Genomic DNA, 21,509 nt, shown 5'->3' with positions numbered 1-21,509 from the left:
GCCCGCGTATCCGTCATCCTTTTCAAGTGAATATGACCAATCTGGATTGCGTTCACCTCATACAGTATGTCATATCGTGTCATTAGCAGTGTGTGAAATCTACATAGCAAGAGATGAGAGATATGCGCCGCAGGGGGCCTCTCATATCAAACAGTCCTCTCCACTCCCCCCCTCTGATACTCATACGCCCATGCGCACTCACATGTTCACTTGCAGGCACACAAACATGCATACTAATCTGCACACATGGGGACGCACAGTCACAGCCAACTTCAAGAGTCCGAACGTAAAGAAAATATAGTGACAATGTGATGCTGCAGAGTGGCATGCACCTGCTCAGAATCTGTTCCATGCAGGCAGCTGTATGTCCATGTATTGAGGCTGTGGGGAAAATGGCACATGCTGCCTGAAGGGGTGCAGTCTGCCTACATTAACATACTAATTAAACAGTTTTACGTGTGTGAGTGTAGTGCACCAGTGTTGCACGTGCAACAAGCATGTGTTCTAGTTACAGATGAGGGTGCTCTATTGTTCAATCTCTCACTCCGTCCTTCCCCCTCAGTGCTGCCTAAAAAAAGTCTCACCAGCCAGTGTTAATAATGTGTAGCATGCATTGTTCTGCATTTAATCTGCATCACTGCTGCCAATTTAGCTGGATTAGGTGTCTAGTGTCTGAGCATTGAACAGCATGCGTTAATCATGATGAGGAGTGAGTGAGTTCATCTGTGTAGACGGCAAACATTGAGATGTAGCAGCAGCCAGCAGCACTGACAACAGTGTCAAGAAAACCAGAGTTTGAAAAAGGTTGAAATACTGGAAAAGTTGGTGGATAAGTAGATGTATTGATGGAACGAATATGGAAGTGAAATGGAAAACAGTGACTTGTGAGATTTTAGCTCAACCCGATCACCATTGGATATGTACATCTCTGCAAATGATAAATATGATGAAACTTTTCACCTCAGATGCTGCAACTTATGATTCTTTAGGTTCAATGTCAGGTCTATGTTGTGACCTGTGGTCTTGTTCTTGTTATAGGTTTGGGTTAGGAAAAGATCATATTTCGGCTCAAAGTTTGGTTGACACAATCACAGCTTGACATGTCCAGTGTTTTCACTCTTCCAAACTGTGGACACTAACTCGATAGCCTCTCGCTCGTAAAGCACCGACCCCTGCACCCCCAATGTGAAGTTCAGACCCACATCACAACCATGGCTTTTTGATGTATAAGTATAATGAAGAGAATGAAAAAGCATGTCCTAGGGTTGTGCCGATGAACGATGCCATCGTCCACTGCCGATGACTGACAACCAGCGACTACTAATCCCTGCCATTGTAACATGGTGATTTAAAAGGCTCCCCACCAGAGAGCAGAATCAAGTGATGTGTCCCCTCAGAGTTACCGTGCAGCAAAAGTTGTGTTTGTAATATGTGGAGAGAGAAAATCGAAAGAAGTATGTTGCTGCTCAGTGTGCCGACATTACATCTCCATGTTCCTTTTATTATTTTCTTATTAAACCAGCTCAGTTAGGAGAACTCAAGATACTTGGTTAAATCCGTGGCAGCAGTGTTTCTTTTGCTGAGGGCCGTTTTTGTACACAGTTCTTTTTTAGCTTAGCTTCCTTGGCCGACATTGTTTTATGCATATGAGGCTGAACAAAGCTAAGTTAAGGACATGTGGTATGGAGATGAGGATGCTTTTAAACCTGGCACAGGGATGTATATCGGTGGTAATGGGAGATAGTTTCCTCTGCTGCCTTGGGACAACACTGAGGGCAACACTGCCTCAAATTCATAAACGACATCGTCGTCCATCACGATGTTTCACTGTAGACATCGTCATTTGCAAATTTGGCAGACATCGCCCAACCCTTGTATGTACATAACGTTACTTTTATAGCAACCATTTTTTATTCAGTAAATAGTATAGTGTTAGAATGGCTCTCTCGGAAGGTATCATTCACTTTTTGCTTTCATGTTTGAGATTGACACTTTAACTGTAGGTGGAAAACCCTCTGTCATGAAAATTGGATGGAGTGAAATTCTTTAATGAGTGTGCACATAATACTGTTCATTATACAAATAGAGAAAAACAGAAACACACAAAACGAGCTGAATCCAAACTGCTGCACGGAAGCTGTTTGTTGAGCTCCTCTGAAGTTCTGTTTTATGTTTTAGTCATTTGGCATGGGACCTACTGACATCAAACACGCACGCAAGCACACACACACACATACGCACACACGCACACACACACAATTTCACTGTATTTCTCTCTTACACCAGCAAATAGAGATTTGCTACTGCAGGTACAGCATTGGTACCTAAAGTATATTGTTAACCGAATCAACGCAATAAATGTCGGCAATGTACACTTCTGTAAACCATTGTTATATTGAAACTCCAGTTTTTTTATGTTGCAACTTTATGTTTGTTAAAGGTCAAATTTCACTTTTTTTGTTTTGACAACGCTGTACTTATGTCACATTGCTGTGTTTTTAAAAACACTTAATTTCGTTGCCACAAACAGCTGGAAATTGTCCCTGGGTCTCCTTACAAATATCCACTGGTTTCACACTTACAATGGTTCAAATACAGTCTTGACCTGTGGTCAGCAGCTTGGCAGCCTTCTGGCTTTTAAGTCCACCACTGTCCCCTTGACCTCCTGATATGACAGTCAGTTTACAATGTGAACAACGTGATATGACATGTTTTGTAGAGATGCCAATATGGTACGTTGGCCTATGACATGAACAAATGTGAACATTTCAGTGGTGTGTGCTGTGTTGTGTGTTTATATGTGTGTGTGCGTTCTCTCTGAGCACTCACCACTCCTGCTGCGCAGCATCCTGGCTGAGACGCCATTGGCTCTCCCTCCGTTGGGCGAACTGGCCGTGGCATTTTCCACTGAGCTCACCTCACCTCCCTGCTGCTTCAGCAGGTCCGTCAGTGTCCTGCAGAGCAACACATAAACATAATTAACATAAATTAGTGCTCAACGTGTAATTTTGACCAGATTGAATCACAGCGACACATTTCTAACGCACTCTTTATTCATTTTTTATAATTTCGAACATATGAATTTGCATTGTTGCATTGTTGTTTGACATCTTGTGGAGGTTAAGTCAATAAAGAAAAAAGGCTGTCTGCATACACAGTTTGATGCTAAAACAACTTCAGACTGTCAGTGAATGAGAAAACAAACATCATCTGTTATCCAGATGTGCATCACTGGTCCCCTGTGAGAGCTTTCCTGAACAGCTGGAACAAATGTGTGAACACATACATGCAAGCAATTCATTTACAGTAAAAACTCTCCTCCCAGGGGAAGGTGACACACTGTGTGTGGAAGTTAACTGTGTGTGAATGTGTGTGCAATCTGTGCAATTTTTTCATGGTTCCTGCCGGCTTGTGTTTGTGTGGTTATGTATCAGATGTGAAAAGAAGTGGTGTGTACAGTAATTTTATATCAGTAGAGTGTGTGCTGGGGTTTGCGTCAGAGGTCAACAGAGACAAACTGAAATCACATTCCCCTATAGTCCCAGTAAACTTCACAGCCACTTTGAAATGATTTATTTGTCTTTTATTGCCAATTGCCTTAAAATATTGGGCTGATGAGAAATTTTAGTTGAGGAATTTACCATTTTTATCAATGGTTATATATGGCAGAAAAGTTTTTGCTCTTTGAGGGAGCAAGAATCTACGGGTTTAATCCCCTTATTAAACATTCAAGAACATTAAAAGTTGAATCAACAATAACAAAAACTTGTGTAGTGAAAGTTAATGTGGTCAAGGGAGCTGTGAAAGCAAACAGAGGAGTTGAGTATGATAACATCAGCAGAGTGATACTGACCGTTATAAGGTTAATAATGGCTGCAATTTACACCTACTTGAATCTGATTGGACGCTATTACTCATCTGATAGCTGCACAGCTGTCAATGAGCCAGTGATTGTGACGCATGACTGAAGCATCTAATGCCAATCAGCTGATGCCAAGCACAACCTTAGTGCCTTGCCTGAACTAATGCTCTGCTATGCTGTGCCAGTTTAATTTCGCTGATGTTCTAAGTGCTGTATCGTAGGCAACTGGACTACGATACAGCACTTAGATTTACTATGACGTGGACAACTGAGAACCTTCAGCAACATTGTGCTGATGTTGAACCAAATATACAAAAAACATCCTATTAACCCAAACCGATATTGTACCACTATTTTTGTTTTAATTGAGTTTTTATAGGTGTTGCTGGAAAGCTTTTTTTAAGGAAACTGTGTTTGGCTCTCTTCGTGTGTTTAAAGGCCCCCACACACAGTTAATATAACTGTGTTACAGTGATTCAGGGCTGTTTCAGCCATAGTGATACATTTGACTGCATTGAGTTTTACCACTTTGATGCTTAACATCTCTCAATTTTAGTCTTTCTACCAGAACAACTTGTTAGCAATGTACGTGTCTGTAAACCACAGATATGCGGAAATCTTATATTTCTGTAATGTTGCAATTTTACCTTTCTTTAGTTCCAATTTTTTATTTTGTGATCTTGACAACACTGTGCTTATAGTCTGGTTAGATTTAGGCACAATTGCCACTTGGGTAGGGCTAGGAGAAGATCATGTTGTGGCTTAAAATACCTGTCTTGGTTGCCACAAACACAGCTGGAGATGTCCCAAGATCTCCTTAAAAAAATCCAGTGTTTTCTCGCATGCAAATGTTGAAACACAGGGTTGAACAGTGGTCAATGGCTTGGCAGCCATCTCTCCTTCAGCTCCGCCACCATCGCTTCCACTTCCTGATATAAAAGTCATAAATATGTAATATGAATTGGATATGACATGTTTTGTAGAGATGTGAGTTTGGCACATTGCCAACAACCGTGTCCAAATGTGAAACGTATCATTGGTTTGTAGAAACGTTAACTTCCAAATTCGGTTTATTTTACTACAATCATAAAAGTGAGCCCAATTATTGGTTTTTGAATCCTTTTTACTGCATTTTATAGTTGCTGAGAAAGATGTCATTCAGAGTGCCTCATCTCCTTGCTATTTATGTGTGTTTTGTTCTGTGTGTCCTCCACCACAAATTCCACTCAGCTTCATTTGACTGGCGGCCATTTTTGCTGAACGACATACGGGCAAGATTTCCTGCAATATGGTCGTGTTTTGACTCGGGGGCTTGTTGTGTTTGGATGAAAGAGATGCATAGGAATGACACACACACACACACCACTGACACATGCACAAAACACACACACGCACACACATACACATCCTTGTAGTTCCTAGCCTTTTCATTTCATTAATTCAGTATGATCTAAAGACTCACTGCCGACCACCCAAACCTTTTTTACACAGCTGATGACACCTCCCTCGTTGTCTCACACTAACACAGATACACACACACACACACACACACACACACACACACACACACACACACATAGGCATACTCATCACTTTGAATAAACATATTTCCGCACCCTGTGCATTTGCTGAATTTACAGTGTTGATGGAATTCACTCCCTTGATCAATAATTCAAACACTGGTGCCTCTGTTTCGCTAACGAAGCTCATGTGTTTAGCCCTTTCTATCATTCACACACACACACACACACACACACACACACACACCCACACACACACACACACACACACACGAACACGAATACACGTACAGGTACACAAAACACACACAACCTAGTGTATGATGGACCTGACAGCGACGGCCAGGGGCAGCTTGTTCACACTTAACCTTTCAAAAAGGAAAGCGAGTCCCTTTGGCCTCTTCTCCGCTCATCAACAAACTGTTTGTGGGTGTGATGATCACAGGGAGTAACAGTGTCACACAAAATGTCTCCTGCAGGGACTCTGGTTTTGGCATGACGTGGTTTCAATGTCAGATATCATGATCTGATTTTCTCATGTAAACAAATGGTGCATGTGTACAGTTTGTGCAACTTAGTTACAGTAGTAAAGGAGTAATCCAACCTAAAACACACTGTGGATGGTTTATTTCTGGGCCTGTTTTGGGGTTTATTGAATACAAAGCATGTAATTTCTGCTGCTAGAGGTCTCTCAGTCAAAGTGGTGACAAAAGATAGTTTGATGTTATTGTGAAGAAGGGAGTTCTTGTCTTCATGTTAAACAACCATCATTGCCAACAGAAATCTATCTGATGTCATCATTTTACCTTTCTTCTTCCCCCCGATAATCGTTTTGGGTCGTTTCCTTCACACAGAAGTTTGAGGAGACGGAACACGTAGCATACAGCAATGAATAAACGCCCTCCTTCGTGAGCGAGCGAAACAAACAACAGCCATATATTAGGCCAAAGTGTGTAACAGACCTGCTGGTTTACCCTGTCACTGTCATACTTGGCATCGCCAACCTGTGAAAACAACACTGGCTCATTTCGTGGTCAATAATAAATATGCAACAACCACTTACATTTTCAAAATAAAGGCACCAAAAACTACCTATTTAGGGGAAAAAAAACATACAACTACTCCCTTCAGACAATCATCATTTACTATTCTCACAGAATTCAAACCCCTGGCCTCATGGGTGAATTCCGGTGACCCACCTTTCCACCTCATCGTTCCTGTACATAGACTGTCTAGCTTTTTGTACTATGATTGTCCTTTGCCTCTGTCATTGAAGTCCCCTGCTGGTGCTGCACCTGCAAACAAACATGTTCTTTCGTGCGAGGCAAACCATGACTCTCATATGCTGTCCTCTATACTGGATAGGTGGGTGTTTTTACACACTTTGGCATAAAACTGGGCTCTTGGAATATTAAAGCAACATAATGTAACTTTTTTACCTTAGAATAACAGCTTCGAAAACCATATTGATGGTACAGGGTCTTGTAATAAATTGAATGGCGTCTCTGTCTCAGCTACTTCGCCCCATCACTTGTTTCTACACTATGTAACATCAGCGATCACAGCATTACATACATGTTTGTAAATGTTTCAATTCCTACATATTAGAACTTTAATAGTATTATTGATAACGTAGGTGAGAGGTCTCATATCGAGCCACCAAACAGAAAAATGACACCAAGAAATAAGACCCCGAAAGTCACACTTTTATGAGTTACACTATTTCTGGAGCCTAATTTTGTAACAGGATATTACATTCATTCATTCAAATCAATTCACATCTTAATCATCTTATTGTGAATCCTTTTATATACACAGTGAATGCGTGCGGGGCTGTGAAAGTCTGTATTAGATTATAAACTGAAATTGCTACCGTCTAAATATTTGCATCACACAACAAAAAGATCTAAAACGCCTCCTGATGTAAGATGTAAATCACTTTCTCTCTTCGTTTTTCTTCTCTTTTTCAATTCTTTTTCCTTTCAGTCTCCTTATTCCCCCCCCCCCCCCCCCCCCCAGCTAAACTCAGCCCTAAATCTGTCTCTTTCTCGTCTTCCCCCTCCTTAAACCATATCATTTGTCTTCCTCTCCTCCAGTCTCTCTCCGCTCTTCATCCCCTCTCTGACTCATTGCCGTGCACTGCCTCAGGCCTCCACGCACTCTTCTCTTGGCTCGCCGCTCAAACAACTTGCTGATTTGGACTTTTAATCTGCAACAAAAAACTTCACCTGTCTCCAGGCTATGGAGTGTTTATGGGGCGTTGGCTGAGCTTCACCAGAGTCTCGGCGGTTGCCTTTGAAAGAGCGAAGATGGCCGTGCAGCTGGTTTAAAGATTAAGACTGGCGAGGTGCGGTAAACGGCTTGTGCTGGCTGCCAAAGATGAAGTCTAAGTCAGTGATATTATGAATGAACGAGTGCAGCCTGGATCAGCTCTGATACACCGTCACTACATTTTGTCACCCTGTTGCTGCCTGTTTTGCACCTTAGAAACATTTACCTCTGATTCTTTGTGGTTTCACTCTTCGCAACTACCACAAAGAAGTCACTTCTCAAACTCATTGAACAATTACACAGTTGAACAATTAGCTTATTACTAATGTCGCATCCTTCCGACCTGCCAAAAGTCAGAAAATGATCTGCATCACAATGTGGCGATTGGGAACAGATCAATTATCAGTTCTGATACTCAACGTTTTTCGAGATCAAAAATATCTATATATTGCTTTTCAGATTGCCTAAATGTATATACAGATATATGTACCTAGTTAGCTCATTTAGCCTTTGAGCTGGTGATATTCTGCCGGGACTGGGAGCAGTTTTCAGACGTTGGGGGACCAAAGACATCTTTGACATAACGTAAAAACTGTTATTTCTTCAGATTATTCTGTAATTTTATTTAACTTCTGAATGTTTTAAACTAAAACTCTTGCATATTGGACCTTTAAGAAAAGTACAAGTATAACATTATTCTTAAGTACAGTACTTGAGAGAATTGTAGGCCTATTTAGCTACACTCCATCATTGCTTATTATAACCATGAATATACATTTTGGCACCAAGATTGACATGTTTACTGCACATGTATATGGTTCCAAATGTCAATTACCGGTGTCAGTGATTACTTATAATTCGTATTGTATTTATTGTTTATTCATCTGAAAAAAGCATACTGGTCGATCCCTGATTCATATGTACTACCGCATTAAATGAAACATCTTTTGAAATATGTCCTTTGTCTTTACATTACTGTTACATTATCGATCCACAAATCCAACCAGTTGTCATCACGTCATCAAAATATGATGCAAATATAGATGCATTTCCCTCCGTAGAACTATCCATCTCAAGCCAAGTTCCACGTAAATGCCCTAATTGACTCAACTTTGTTGCCGTTAACTGAGGTTCTCATGTAGAGCTCAATTTGAGAATCTGAGTTCTTTAAACCATCTTTTTTCTTCTGATGTGATTTGGATAATTAAATGAGAAAAAATTCAAACTGAATGCAAAATATGGTAAATTTAGCAAGGAAACCTTTTCTTACAAACCCATTTCTAGAAAAGGCTTTCTGTGTTTCTGTGAGAGAGGAACCTCACAGACTATCTGACTATCTCCTTATTCCTCCATAACATTACATAACAGCGACCTCATCTCCATGCTCTCCCATCTCATTAAAGCCACACTGAGATGAGAATTAGCTAATGTCCTGTAACAATAAATTAGAACACACGGCCAGTGATTTGTTATAACTAATATTAATGAAACCTCCTCAAACAGAGAAATACTCCCTCTTTCCCTCTGCAGCACGACTCCATTGATTATTGAAAAATGAATACATTAAAGAGGGGACGCTCAGCATCCTCATTTCATGTTCATGCATTAATGCACATGTTATTGATCATGTGACTGCACATGGGTGCACTTTTCACAGCACATTATACCATGAATTTGTCTTTGAGGCTCCAGTGAAATCAAGATTTAAATTGCATTATGTTAAGTTTTTATGTTTTTGATAAGATTTGGGAAATTATCTGACAAAGAAGCTTGTTGAGCTTGAATAATAAACACAAACTGACAGATAAAAGTAACTACAAAAACACACAAACCTGCTCATAAACACACACGGGCAAGTATCAGTGATTTCCCTCGTCTGGACTCATCAACACACTACAGTACTTTCACCATCTGTCTGAAACCACTTCCAAATTTTCTAGACACCATCCACCCAGAGATTTAACTATAAAACAAAACTTTTAGGTAATCCACTGAAAAGTAAAATGGCTGTCAGATATCAGTGTCACAGTCTCTTTATTTTCCCTCTGTTGTCAGTGCTCTCCTGTCAGTCATTACTCCCACTTTTCATCAAAGATACAGTTAAGACCAGCTTCCCTGTCACTGGCAATTACAGATTAAGAGCGAGAAGGTGTCAACTTACGTCTTAAACACACCACACACACACACAAAAGACTGCACACAGAAGTACTTTTGTGATGTCAGTGTGTTGATACTTCTGTTTTAGACTCCTCTCACATGTCTGCTCATACTGTCTCTGAAATCTCATGTGCATTTTTTTTATCCTTTAACATTTTAGGTGAGATCATTTTGTAAACAATATAAAAAAACCTATGTTGGTTACAGGTCTCACAAGTTTAAGTCAAAGACAAAGTCGATACAAGTAAACTGATGAAGAAATTCAAACTGCTGCAACATAGCCCACAGTGAAATATATGTGACTTTTTATGTTATTAAAAGAATAATATATACGTATATAAGATAGCTACATATATAATAATGTATATATGATTGGTTTGACGGGAACTTTTCTACTTGTACAATTTTTATATGTGTGAAAACATGCTTTTTGTGTGCTTTTTTGGGTCATGAAACAAACAAACATGGAAGCGATGACGCATCGACATCTAGGCTACTGTATATTTGCATCTGACTGCCTGACAGCTTAGTCTTTTTTAGACATGTAGGGAGCTGTAATTATAAATGTGCATGACCAACAGGATTAATGGTGACACATATGGTGATTTTTCAGTTTGCACGTAGCCTAGCCTACACAGCTAAATGGGTTATTGTTGAGCCGTTAGATTCAGGCAGAATCAGAGCGGTTTTATGCTTATAAAAGCAAATGTAGCTTAGACTTTGAGCACAAAGATTTTTTCAACAACCGTGAAATTAAAATACATGGTGATTTATCAGTTATTCAAAAGCCTTTATTATTTTCTGGGTTATGATTCAGCTGATAGGAAGGTATCATCTGTTTGGTTTTGGTTTCATGCTAACAAGCTAACTTGTAGCTCTTTCTTGCTACCTGTACGTTATCAGTACCTGGTAATAGTTCTGCCATGAACATCTGTGTTTTCAAGCTAACAGTAACAAACTAACTTGTTTAACTTTCCCGTTAGCGCCGAGGTTGTCATGTGGTTTTTGTTTAAAGAAAAAGTTCCCCCAAAAATAAAAATTCAGTCATTCTTTACTCGTTCATGTGCTGAGGGAAAGTCAGGTTACGTTTTTTTGTTTCGCAAACATTTCTGGAGCTACGCAGCAAACAAGTATTGCAGCATTCTCCAAAACAACTTTAGTGGACGAGGAAAAAACAACAGAAAAAATTTAACAAAATGGCCCCACAAAGCTTATATTGTGTAACCCAAGTCTACTGAAGCCTCAAGGACCCAAGCATCATTTACCCTCACCTTTTTAGCCACAATCTTACCTGTAGCCCCTGAGCGAACAATGTTAGCACATACCCGTCTGAAAAGTGGGTGCACAAGCTGGACCACACGTCCAGCGCATAATATATGACTTTTAAAGTCAGTTTGGGCTCTGGGGGCTTCCAGTGGTTTGGATTATACCAGACGAGCTGTATAGAGCCATTTTATGTGTTTTTTTGTCAGTTGTTTTTTATGTTTTTAAAACCACTACTGGTTAGCTTAGCAGCTACAGTTAAGATTTTAGCTTAAAATTGGGGATAAATTACCTTTTTTTTTTCTCACATCAACTTTTTCTTTGGGCTTCAATAGACTTATTGTCCTCGTCCCCGTCGACTTCAGTCGAATGCAGCAAGACTGGTTTGTTGGGAGGCTTCAGAAATGTTTTGCGGTTGGCAAAAACTTCACCTGACTTTCTGTCAGCGTGGGGGTGAGTAAATAATGACAAGAAAGTTTATATGGTGACTTTTCAGTTCTAAAAGCACCCTTTAGGTTTTTCTGGGGTATTATTCAGCAGTTTGACGCAGGTATCATCTGAGTGCTTCTGTTTTCACTCTACCTAACGTGTAGACTAGCCTTTTGAAGTCTGTTCTTTTTCCTTCTTCAAAACGGCTTCAGTACGGAAGAAATGCAGTTTTGTGCTAAATTAAAAGTTTCCAAGAAGCTCACATGTTTATCTGGGTTGTGTATAGCTGGTTTCCATGCCTGCTTGAAACTGCAAACAGATGGCCCATTAGAAGTTTGGATGAAGGATGAAATGGAGCTTCAGGGGCCGACTCACTGTGTGTCTGCAGGTCGTCCGAACTTCACTTTTGACTGATATGAGTTTGACTATGACAGACGAAATACTTATCTCGGAATCTTCTATTTCACTCAGTCCTAAAAATGGGAATGCCACCTTCAAGGAATGACGGAGAATGACTTTTTCATATGTCAAACATTTTAGCTTCACCCTGATAAACAGACTGACAAACACAAAAACAGCACACAGCCAAACCCTTGAGTCAGTGGGTGCTGACCCACATTTAAGCGTGTGTGTGGGCCCGGCGAAGCCTGGCAGGACTGAGGAGGAGCAAGAAGAGGAGGCGAGAGGAAGGTAAAGCAGCTGGAGGGTGAAAATTGTCACATCTGATGCAGCCAGGAAACTGTCAACTTATATGTCCTCTCACTTTGGGAGGATTTACAGCAAGTGGTGACGCAGGCGCATACATGTGCGCATTTTAACACATTGACTCGCATGCGCACATGCATGGAGACATGATCGTGCACACAGTGGTGACAAGTCGGAGGTGATGGAGAGTGACAGCACAGCCCTGGAGGTAATCAGAAGGCAGGGGAGACGGAGAGGGGATGAGAAAGTAGAGCAGAGGGGGAGGCAACTTTGTGAGAAACTTCTGTCTCTTTCCACATCTTGGTGAAAACGTGTTTTCACACATGGCAGGTATTTTTGGGTTCACACTTGTGTGATTTTTTTTTTTTTAACCTCTCCCATAAAACCAGAGGAAGTCACCGTGAAACTAGCGACAACAGAGAGGTGGAGCTCATCACAGAAATAGCACAACAGATGTGTGGGCTTGAATTTGCTGATGCCGATTTGTGTGTGGGTTCCAAGATATGACACATTTTGTACATTAGTGAGCACTAATGTAACATTCTTCGGTATGTTTTCATGTTCATGTGACGGCTTCCATACTTAGTGGAAGCCTATGGACATCATCATGACTTTGTAGCTACTCTGAGCAAGTGTGACCTCCTCTTTAGAAATGTTGTTCCCGTCATAAAAACTCAACAAAGCTTCAAGACTCACTAACTCAACCTTTGCCCTCGGTGACTTGAAGAGAATAGCGTTGACGTTTCCGAAAAAATTTATTTTATATCTGTGAATTCACCAGTCCAGTGGTGAGCTGGATCTGCAGTACCTGAAGAATACAATCTAGCAGTGGTGAAAAAGTAAGCAAAGTACATTTACTCGAAACCTGTACTTAAGTACAATTTTGAGATACCTGAGCATTTCCATTTTCTGCCACTGTATAATTCCACTCAGCTACATTTTGGAGGCAAACACTGTACATTTTACTCCTCTACATGTATTTGATAACTTTGTTTACGAGTTACCTTGCAGATTACATGCTGCATCAGAGCCAAAGTATCAACATTCAGTTAAAACTATCACGATTCCAATAATTATAAGCTTTTTGATAGTCTGTCGACCCATAGTATACGGTATGTACTTGTAATTTTTTAAACTTAAGTACATTTATTATTAGATACTCTCAGACTTTTACTCAAGTACAATTCATATGGGTGACTTTCACTCTTTACTTTTACTCTAGTATGACTTTTTTTATTTGTACCTTGGAAAAAAACATGTATGGTGTTTACCTGAGTTGAGGAAACTTCACATTGATATCAGTGCTGTGATGCTGAGAGTATGACTTTTTAAAAGACGACATGATATACAAAAAGTTTGAGCTCATAAACGTTGATAAATTATATAAAGAATGTTTTATCGGTAATAGCTTAATAATGACGGGTTTAAGGTTTCCAAGTTGTCAAAAATCCTTCTTGCTAGAGTGTATAATTTTTTTTTTCTTCTTGCTCTTCAGTCCTCTAGAGAATTCAACTTGCAGGATTTCGGACAGTCCTGACAAAATCCATTCATTATAATCGCAGCCCCCTGCAGATTGCAGTAATGGAAGAACCCTTTTCATGATCCGCTCACTTCTGTAACTTCAGATCTGATGTGAAATTCAATGCTAAGAAACTTAGTGACTCACTATGAATGACTTAATTGCTTTCTAACAAGTCTGCAAGTCTGCAGTTATAAATGTAAGTCATTATCAGGGGGCATGAGTTTCTTACTTTCTAATAAGCCATCAAGAGAGATTAGAGAGCTCTCAAAAAGACAAAGTTATACTGGCTGAAGGGATTTCCTAGAACCAAAGGTTGCTCTTATTAATGCCTATTACTAATTTATAAGCATTTATTAACATTTATACAGCCTTATATTAGAAGGTCAGACCAGAGTACACACCCTGAAGGTGGTATAAATGTTTAAATGATGATATATGTGGTGCTAAAGTATGATTTGAGCCCAAAAGGCTCAAACTGTCCCCCAAAAAATCCCACGAGCAGGCCAAAAATGAACCTTAAATATGAACCATGACGCCATACCCTGATGTCATTATCATGTGTGCATCATAGAGAGAGAGAGTGGCTGAAAAGTGTTTCCCATTTGTTGTGTGTGGTCACGGCCAATATGTTCACCCCCCCAGCTGTATCGAGTATTGCTTATCTGTCGACCCTAAATCAGACCAGAGTGGGACGGGACAGCCCTTCAAGTGGCGGTGTCCTTCATTACATAACACGGTGGCTTAAAAAGCCCACTGCAGTGCAAACACAGACACACACATAGACACAAACACTGGAGATCAGACACAAAATATAGATCTGTATGCATGTTGTGTAGATGGCAGGTGAAAACCTTGCATCAAAAGAACTAAACATTGTTGTGTTCAGCTTAAAGGGGCGCTATGTAGTTTTGGAGAAGAAATTCAGACTTCTTTCTTATTAATGAGGTAATGATACAAACTCAGACATATTTATTTTTTCCATAACTGAGTAAAGAAGCTGTTCTAGAGGGAGATAAGGTCCCCAGAACACTGTTTGGAGCTGGGAAGGTGGCAGGGTCCGCCAATTGTAAACAAAGTAGAGCGGGATGAAATTGTGTTTGTGGTCAGTTTGTTTATTGAGTTTATTCAGTCATGAAAACAAAGAGAGTTTGTTTATTTAGTTTGTTTTGGCATGAAGTACAAATCAATGACTCCCCAAAACTACACACTGCACCTTTAAAGACGAATCATTTAAAATGTTACATACTCTGTGTGAGCAGAATTCATGACCACAATGAATCAGGGAATTTCATATAATTACATTCGTATGATCTGATGTTTGGAGACACAAGGTTGTTCTTTCTGACGGCATCTGGAGCGCCGGGGCCACACAAATGGCGAGAAAACATACATGCATACGCACACTCTCACGCACTCGCATGAATGCACTTACTCTCACTTTCCCCCACATTTGCACACACACACACACACACACACACACACACACTCCGTTTAAACCATGTGACCTCCGCTGACACGTTGTTGGTCCTTGGCCTCGCGCACTCGTGTAAGGTGGACGTCGTATTTGAAGTCACCTCCTGGCTATCGCGACCCCTCGCTGTGGTGAGCTGAACCGTATACTCCCGCGGCCTAAATGCCACCACTATCATTCTTGTTGTTAATTGAACTATAAATCAGTGTGTACGTGTGCGTGCGTGTGTGTGTGTGCGTAACAGTCATGAAGGTCATCTTGTGTGGTTGTTTACTCTCTGGGTGTAAGGCCAGCCTCTCTCCGGTCGAGGCCTTTCATTTGACGTGACACGTGTGACCTAAGGCGACGCTCTCCGTTTCCTTTTGTTGGCTGAGGATTAGCGCAAGCATGCAAACACACTGAACCTGGAAGGAGAGCGGAGTTCACGTAGTAGAAGGTGTGTATGTGTGTGAGGGTAATCTGAGAGGAGGATCACTTTGGATTTGAACTTTCAAAGCTGATTCGGGAGAACTGGTGGGATTTCGGAGCGTTAATCATCGTCTGCTTGCAGGATGCTTGCGACAAAGCAAAAAAAAAAAAGAAGATGTTGGGAGAGGGAAGAGGGAGAAAAAGGTGCGCAGCAGAAAGTTGCCTTTTGAACTTCATCCCCACATCAGTATCGGAATCTGAAGTCGGTGGGCGTTCATCCATATTTATGCATTTCCACCTCACGAAGCGCGTGCGAGTCCACGAGGTCTTAGCCGCACGTACACTTTTGGACCAGGGATTTATGTCAGCAGGCTAATAACTAAATGAGCGTGCAGGCAGAGAGCAGTCCAGAAACGGTAAAGCTGTAATCTTGGTGAAATTTGTTTAATCGCGAGGAGGAGCGGTAATCTGTTGAGATGGGCTCACGGAGAGAAGGGAGGGTGTTTATGCAGCCGGAGTGTTTCTATTTCAGTGAGGTGTTACCCTGCAGGAAATATTAATCCTGGCTGTGTGTTATCCACCGAATGAGTCTTGGCGACTCAGGTTAATGGGAGACGCGCGAGGAGGAGAGTGTCCCCTTGTCCGCCACCGCAATTGAAATGCAAAAAGAAACGAATGAAAAGAATAGGTGAGGGAGGAGGAAGTGATGAAGATGTGAGCGGCCTCAGCTCTTGGAGGAGGAGGAGGGCCAGCTCACGGGAGGTGTGGAGGAAGGCCGGTGAAGAGGACAACAGTGTAAATTCTGAGAAAGAGACAGAACAAACGGCATCATGCGCAGCGAAGTTTGCGGAGATCAGCAGCAAGGAACTCGGGAGAGATGAGAAGAATGAGCTGCGGAGACGGAAGAGAATGAGGAGAGGCAGCCAGCGAGGGTTAGATGGTTTGGGATGAAAGCGGGGAGATTTGAGCCCATGCCGTGCGCCGTATGCTGTAATGATCTCCTGAGGCGAACAGATTGAACCCACGGACCACATATCGAACCCAACTGCAGCGGGAGTGTGTGTTTAAATGTGCTTTGTGCACGCTCGAAATGTCTTCTCTACACAAGGATGGGGGAAGCGATGACATTTTTAATCATCTGTTTCCCAATCCGAAAGCGTAAGGACATGATTTGAACCGTGCCCATTGCAAAACCCTGCACACGTGGGGCGAAAAAAAAGTGTTTGGTCGATTTATTTGTTTGTTTGTTTGTTTTTTTCCAGGTTTTTTTGTTTATTTCAAATATAAGTCATGCTTACAAGCGAAGCAAATGGTACACAAAGGAGTGAAATACAAAAGCATATGAAAAATAATTTGAAAAAAAATAGAAAAGGAGGAGAGACAAAGAAAAAACAAGCACAGAGAAATGAAAACAAAGAAAAATGCAAAATTAGAAAAAACATGTGAAAAAATTTTGAGCAAAGTCAGAATGAATGTGGGGGTGTGGAGACACACGGGCATGCATGGAGCTGAGCCGGGACTCAGGGAGGGACATGGCTCGGATTTCTGACTTCTTCTCTCAGCTATTTTGTCCTCCCTCTCTCCGACCCTTTACGTACATGTCAGTATGAAAGTTCTGAACTTCTGCTCTGAAAGGTTTTGTAAGGTCGGGGTGAGCTGGTCACACTTTGCTGCGTGTTGTTAGAAAAAAGGCAGTTTTGTACACATGCAAGCAAACACACATACATGCAAACGTGTTAGTAGGCCTACAGACGCACGTTCAAAGTTGGAAGTTGTAAATTCCAAGCTGGCAGGTTAAAATGTCGGTGAAACAAGAAATTGCACCTCAAAAACGTTCCACTAAAATTTTTTTCTGACTCTACTGCTTGGTTGAAATCAGAATTTCCAACTTACCAACATCCCTTCAACACATCAGAAAACACACACATGCAAATACGCAAACACACGCACACACACACTCAGGCTTCTATCCACCCCGGCTTAAGTCTTCTCTATGTTGAACAGCTTTGATGTGACATCCACATACACACTCATACTCACACACACACACACACACTTAGACACACCCTCATGCTCCTCACCTGGAGTTGAGGTCAGCATGCCCCGCCCCTGCTCCTCCTCCTCCTCCGCTCCCTCCACGGCTCTTCTCCAGGCCCAGTTTGGTGAATATGCCCACCAGCACCATGATGGCCACCACGCCGCAGATGATGTAGACGATGAGGTGCGTGCGGTCCCGGTCCTGGTCCTCCTGGCCCTCGGTGACGGCGGCCACAGGCTTGCCGGTGTTGGCCCATATGGGAGTGTCGTAGTTGGAGCAGATCCTCTGGTCCAGCCGCTGCTGGCGGAACTGGCAGCAGAAGCGATAGAAGCAGGTACCGCAGCAGTACAGAAAGACGCCGGCGTTGCAATTGAACGGCGGGTCCCATTGGCCCATCACGTCGTAGTAACCCATGCAACGTGTCCCGCCGACCGGAGGGGCGTCCTCGTCGTCCGCGTCCCCACCGCTGTTGGGAGTGGACAGCCCTGTCTCCAGAGGAGTGTTCTGAGTGGTGTCCAAGGAGGTGGGAGTCGTCTGGTTGGCCAGGGTGGTGGGGACAATGAATGGGTCGCCTTCGGGTACCGTCACGGCTGTGACGGATGGTTCCTGGGTGAGGGCAGGTCGAGTAACAAGGAAGGAGAGGAGGAGGAAGAAGAAAAGGTGGCAAGAGGAATGGTTGGCGGCCGCCATGCTGCTGGGAGGACTCCTTCTGTCCAACAGCTCACCTGCAAGCTTTGGACAGGAAACGTTTGGAGACGGGTGGAGAAGTGTTAAAGACGAGACAGAGAATCACTATTAGATGCCTTTATTTTATCATTTCAAACTCATTAAAACAAAGAAGCAGTACATTCACTGACGATGAAAGGTGAAGTTGCGGTTTGGAGAGGACGATAAAAAACAGATGGTTCCTGTTAAAGTCGCTGATCCGAGCTGGACTGAATAAATACATGATGTATGTATTGATCTCACATTCTTATGGAGTCAATAATGAAGGGAAGGTAGAGGACGTTTTAAACAGGTCAGTCAGAATCACTATTGGAGACCGTTAACACACGGTGAGACGCGATCACTAGCCAATTTTAGGTCTAATAGAGCAGCTCCATCAAGGCAAATGTAATGATCAGAATCAGCCGTCCGACTGACTAAAGTCAAATATTTGATTTTGAGGTGAGACAGCTGACACAAAGTAAGCCCTCACCTTCCAAATAACAAATCACAAGCCTGTTTTTTCCTCTTTTTTTACAGCAATAAAACAAAAAAAAGAATCCTCTGAAAGCGCTCTCACCTTTGTCTCTTCACAGTGTGCGCACGGTTGACCCTTCCTCCGCGGCTCTTCCCCAAAGTTCAAGGGCTACAAAATTCCTTCTAGACACATCCACAAACTTTACTCAGCAGCATTTTCTGTCTCCCTCGAGTGGCCCCGCAGATCTCCCCTCTCATCCTCATGTGTTCTCCATTGTCAGCTGGGGGGGGGGGCTCGATCCAACAAACACAAAGCCACGCGCGCTCCTTCCGCTCCTCCTCGCCCTCTTTCCTCCTCCCGTATCGCCTCCTCCTCCTCTTCTTCTCTCGGTTTCCTCCTCTGCTCAGTCTGCGCTGGCAGCTGAGAGCCGAGACCGGTCCGGGACTGTTGGGATCTCCTGCTGCCAAGACCCCTGTGCGCTGTGAGAGTGAGTGTGTGAGTGTGTGTGTGTGCATACACTGAATGTGTGTATGACTGGAGCTGAACGTGTGTGGCGGCACTGAGCGCTGCAACAGTTCAGGAACCAAATGAGATCTCCTCCCCTGTTTACCTCTGCTCAGTGCCAGATAGACAGAGAGAGGGAGAGAGAGAGAGGAGTGAGAGTGTGTGTGTGTGTGTGTGCATGTATGTGTGTGTGTGTGTGTGTAGGGGGGGGTAGTTTATATCCAGCTGCATCTCCCATCATCCCCAGAGGGAAAAAGCCTGATAGGAGGAGGGAGGAGGGGAGGGAGAGAGAAAGAGACGGCAGAAAAAATAAAAACGAGGAGGGAAAAAACTGAAATGTGGACTGTAACTGAGTGATTAGTCACTTTTTTCATCTTTTTTTGGTCTTTTTTGTGTCGTTCTCTTTCTCTGCCTGTGTGTGTGTGTGTGTGTGTGTGTGTGTGTGACTGTATGTCAAACGTGTTTACATGGCAGGCGGAGGACGGTCAACATCTGCTGCGGTCACTCCTGCTCATCGTCTACTTATCGTTCTCCTCGTCCCCGTCTGTCTCCCGCTTTTCCTGCACCCCCACCCCCCTCACCAGACACACACACACACACACACACACACACACACACACACACACACACACGAGCATCATCACATGACCCCCACCACCCCACCTCCCAATCTCACATCTCCGACTTTGCCGTCCACTTCTTCTCCCGTCTCTCGCCGCTTCTTCCCTGCCATCCCCTCACACCTCGAGCATAGATAACACACTTGTTTGCAGATTTCTGTGTCGTGTGTGTGCATGTGTGTGTGTGTGTGTGTGTGTGTGTGTGTGTGTTGAGCCCGTCTGTTTGCATCAGAAAGATTTAAGGAGTCAGCAGGGTCAAACTCCAGCTTCGCCTCTTCTTTTGTTTAAATCCGCAACCTGCGCCGGAGATGCCAAAACCTGGAGCCGAGACTGGCACACACTCCCAAAGGCACACACACACACACACACACAGATTTGCGCACAAACACAAACACAAACACAAACACATACATTCATACACACACGCTGGAGCCACACAGACAAAATCAGCACACATGCACATGGGAAAATGTACAAAGTGCAGATAAACACCTGCTCATTTGCACATAAACTGTGTACTGCTCTCTCTCTCTCTCACTTACACACACACACACACACACACACACACACACTCAGATGCCACTGCTGAGGCCAATTATAAGAGCTTTACCCAAAGTAAACTACCACATGTACAATTTTAATGGAATTATAAGCCAGATTGACAAGGGGCTTTTTGTTTTGCCTCCCTCTAATCGCCTCTCCCAAAATCCCCTCCTTTATGTCTTGTCATTCCGGAGCAAACTCAACGCTTCCTCCACTTTCCCTCTGATTTTCACTCCGTTGCGTGCTGGATATCGGCGAGGGGGAGAGAGATGGCGAGGGAAAGACTAATAGAGAGAGTGAAAAGAAGGGAGTAAATGTAGGGCAGTGGGGAGGAGGGCCGACGAGAAAGGAAAGAAAGGAAGGAAAGAAAGGAAGGAGGTGGGGGAGGGAGACGCACGGAGATAGCGACGGAGACGACGGGTTCAGAGGAAGAAGACGGAGGCGAGAGTTTGGGCGTGAGGATGTGAGGAGCGGAGAGGCGACAGTTACAGGATGGAGGAGTGAAGGGGGAGATGGTTGACATGGAGGGAGTGGTGATGAAGGGAAGAGCAAATGAAAAGAAATACCTTATCTATTTATTTGTTTATTTACAGGATACATTTATTTTCCACCATTTGATGCTGGTGAGACTGGTGATGTGTTAGAAGTGATCACAGCAGCAGGTTGATGTCACAGTTTACATGCAGGTGAAGAGCCAATAGCAATGTTTGTTTACAAACAATACAGTAACTTCCGGGTAGAAACGCCCTGAACACAACAGTTTACGTACATGATTTTTTTTTTTCATTTTGGTATTTCCAAGTGTAGCCATCTCATTTGATGCTTTCATATGTTACCAACACTTTCACTAATATCTGGCTGGAGAGCTGATTTCCCTGTTCCGCCGCAGACTCGAGAAAACGACAGCATGGCTTTACCCCAAACTAGCAGTTGGTTGGATTTGGTTTGTTTGGTTAGCAGATAAACACGACACGTCAATTAAGCACCGCGGAAATGGCACCTAGATCATGCCA

General features: G+C 42.8%; 1 protein-coding gene across 1 annotated transcript in view; it reads right to left on the bottom strand.

Moving 5' to 3' along the window:
* The window catches only part of shisa8b (shisa family member 8b), a 45,751-nt gene extending 25,865 nt beyond the window's left edge, over nt 1-19,886 (bottom strand). The window contains exons 1-4 of the mRNA XM_030399208.1: nt 19,801-19,886; nt 18,932-19,591; nt 17,690-18,378; nt 2,830-2,954 (exon numbers count right to left, since the gene is read on the bottom strand). Of these exons, the coding sequence (XP_030255068.1) occupies nt 2,830-2,954; nt 17,690-18,336 (772 nt within the window). The 5' untranslated portion in view covers nt 18,337-18,378; nt 18,932-19,591; nt 19,801-19,886. The remainder of the gene's footprint in view (nt 1-2,829; nt 2,955-17,689; nt 18,379-18,931; nt 19,592-19,800) is intronic.
* Nucleotides 19,887-21,509: the final 1,623 nt, after the last annotated feature.

Source organism: Sparus aurata, chromosome 20, assembly GCF_900880675.1.
Source record: "Sparus aurata chromosome 20, fSpaAur1.1, whole genome shotgun sequence".
NCBI classification, from domain to species: Eukaryota; Metazoa; Chordata; class Actinopteri; order Spariformes; family Sparidae; genus Sparus; species Sparus aurata.
Note: the sequence above shows the minus strand (reverse complement) of the source record. Positions and strands in the feature narration are given on the sequence as shown.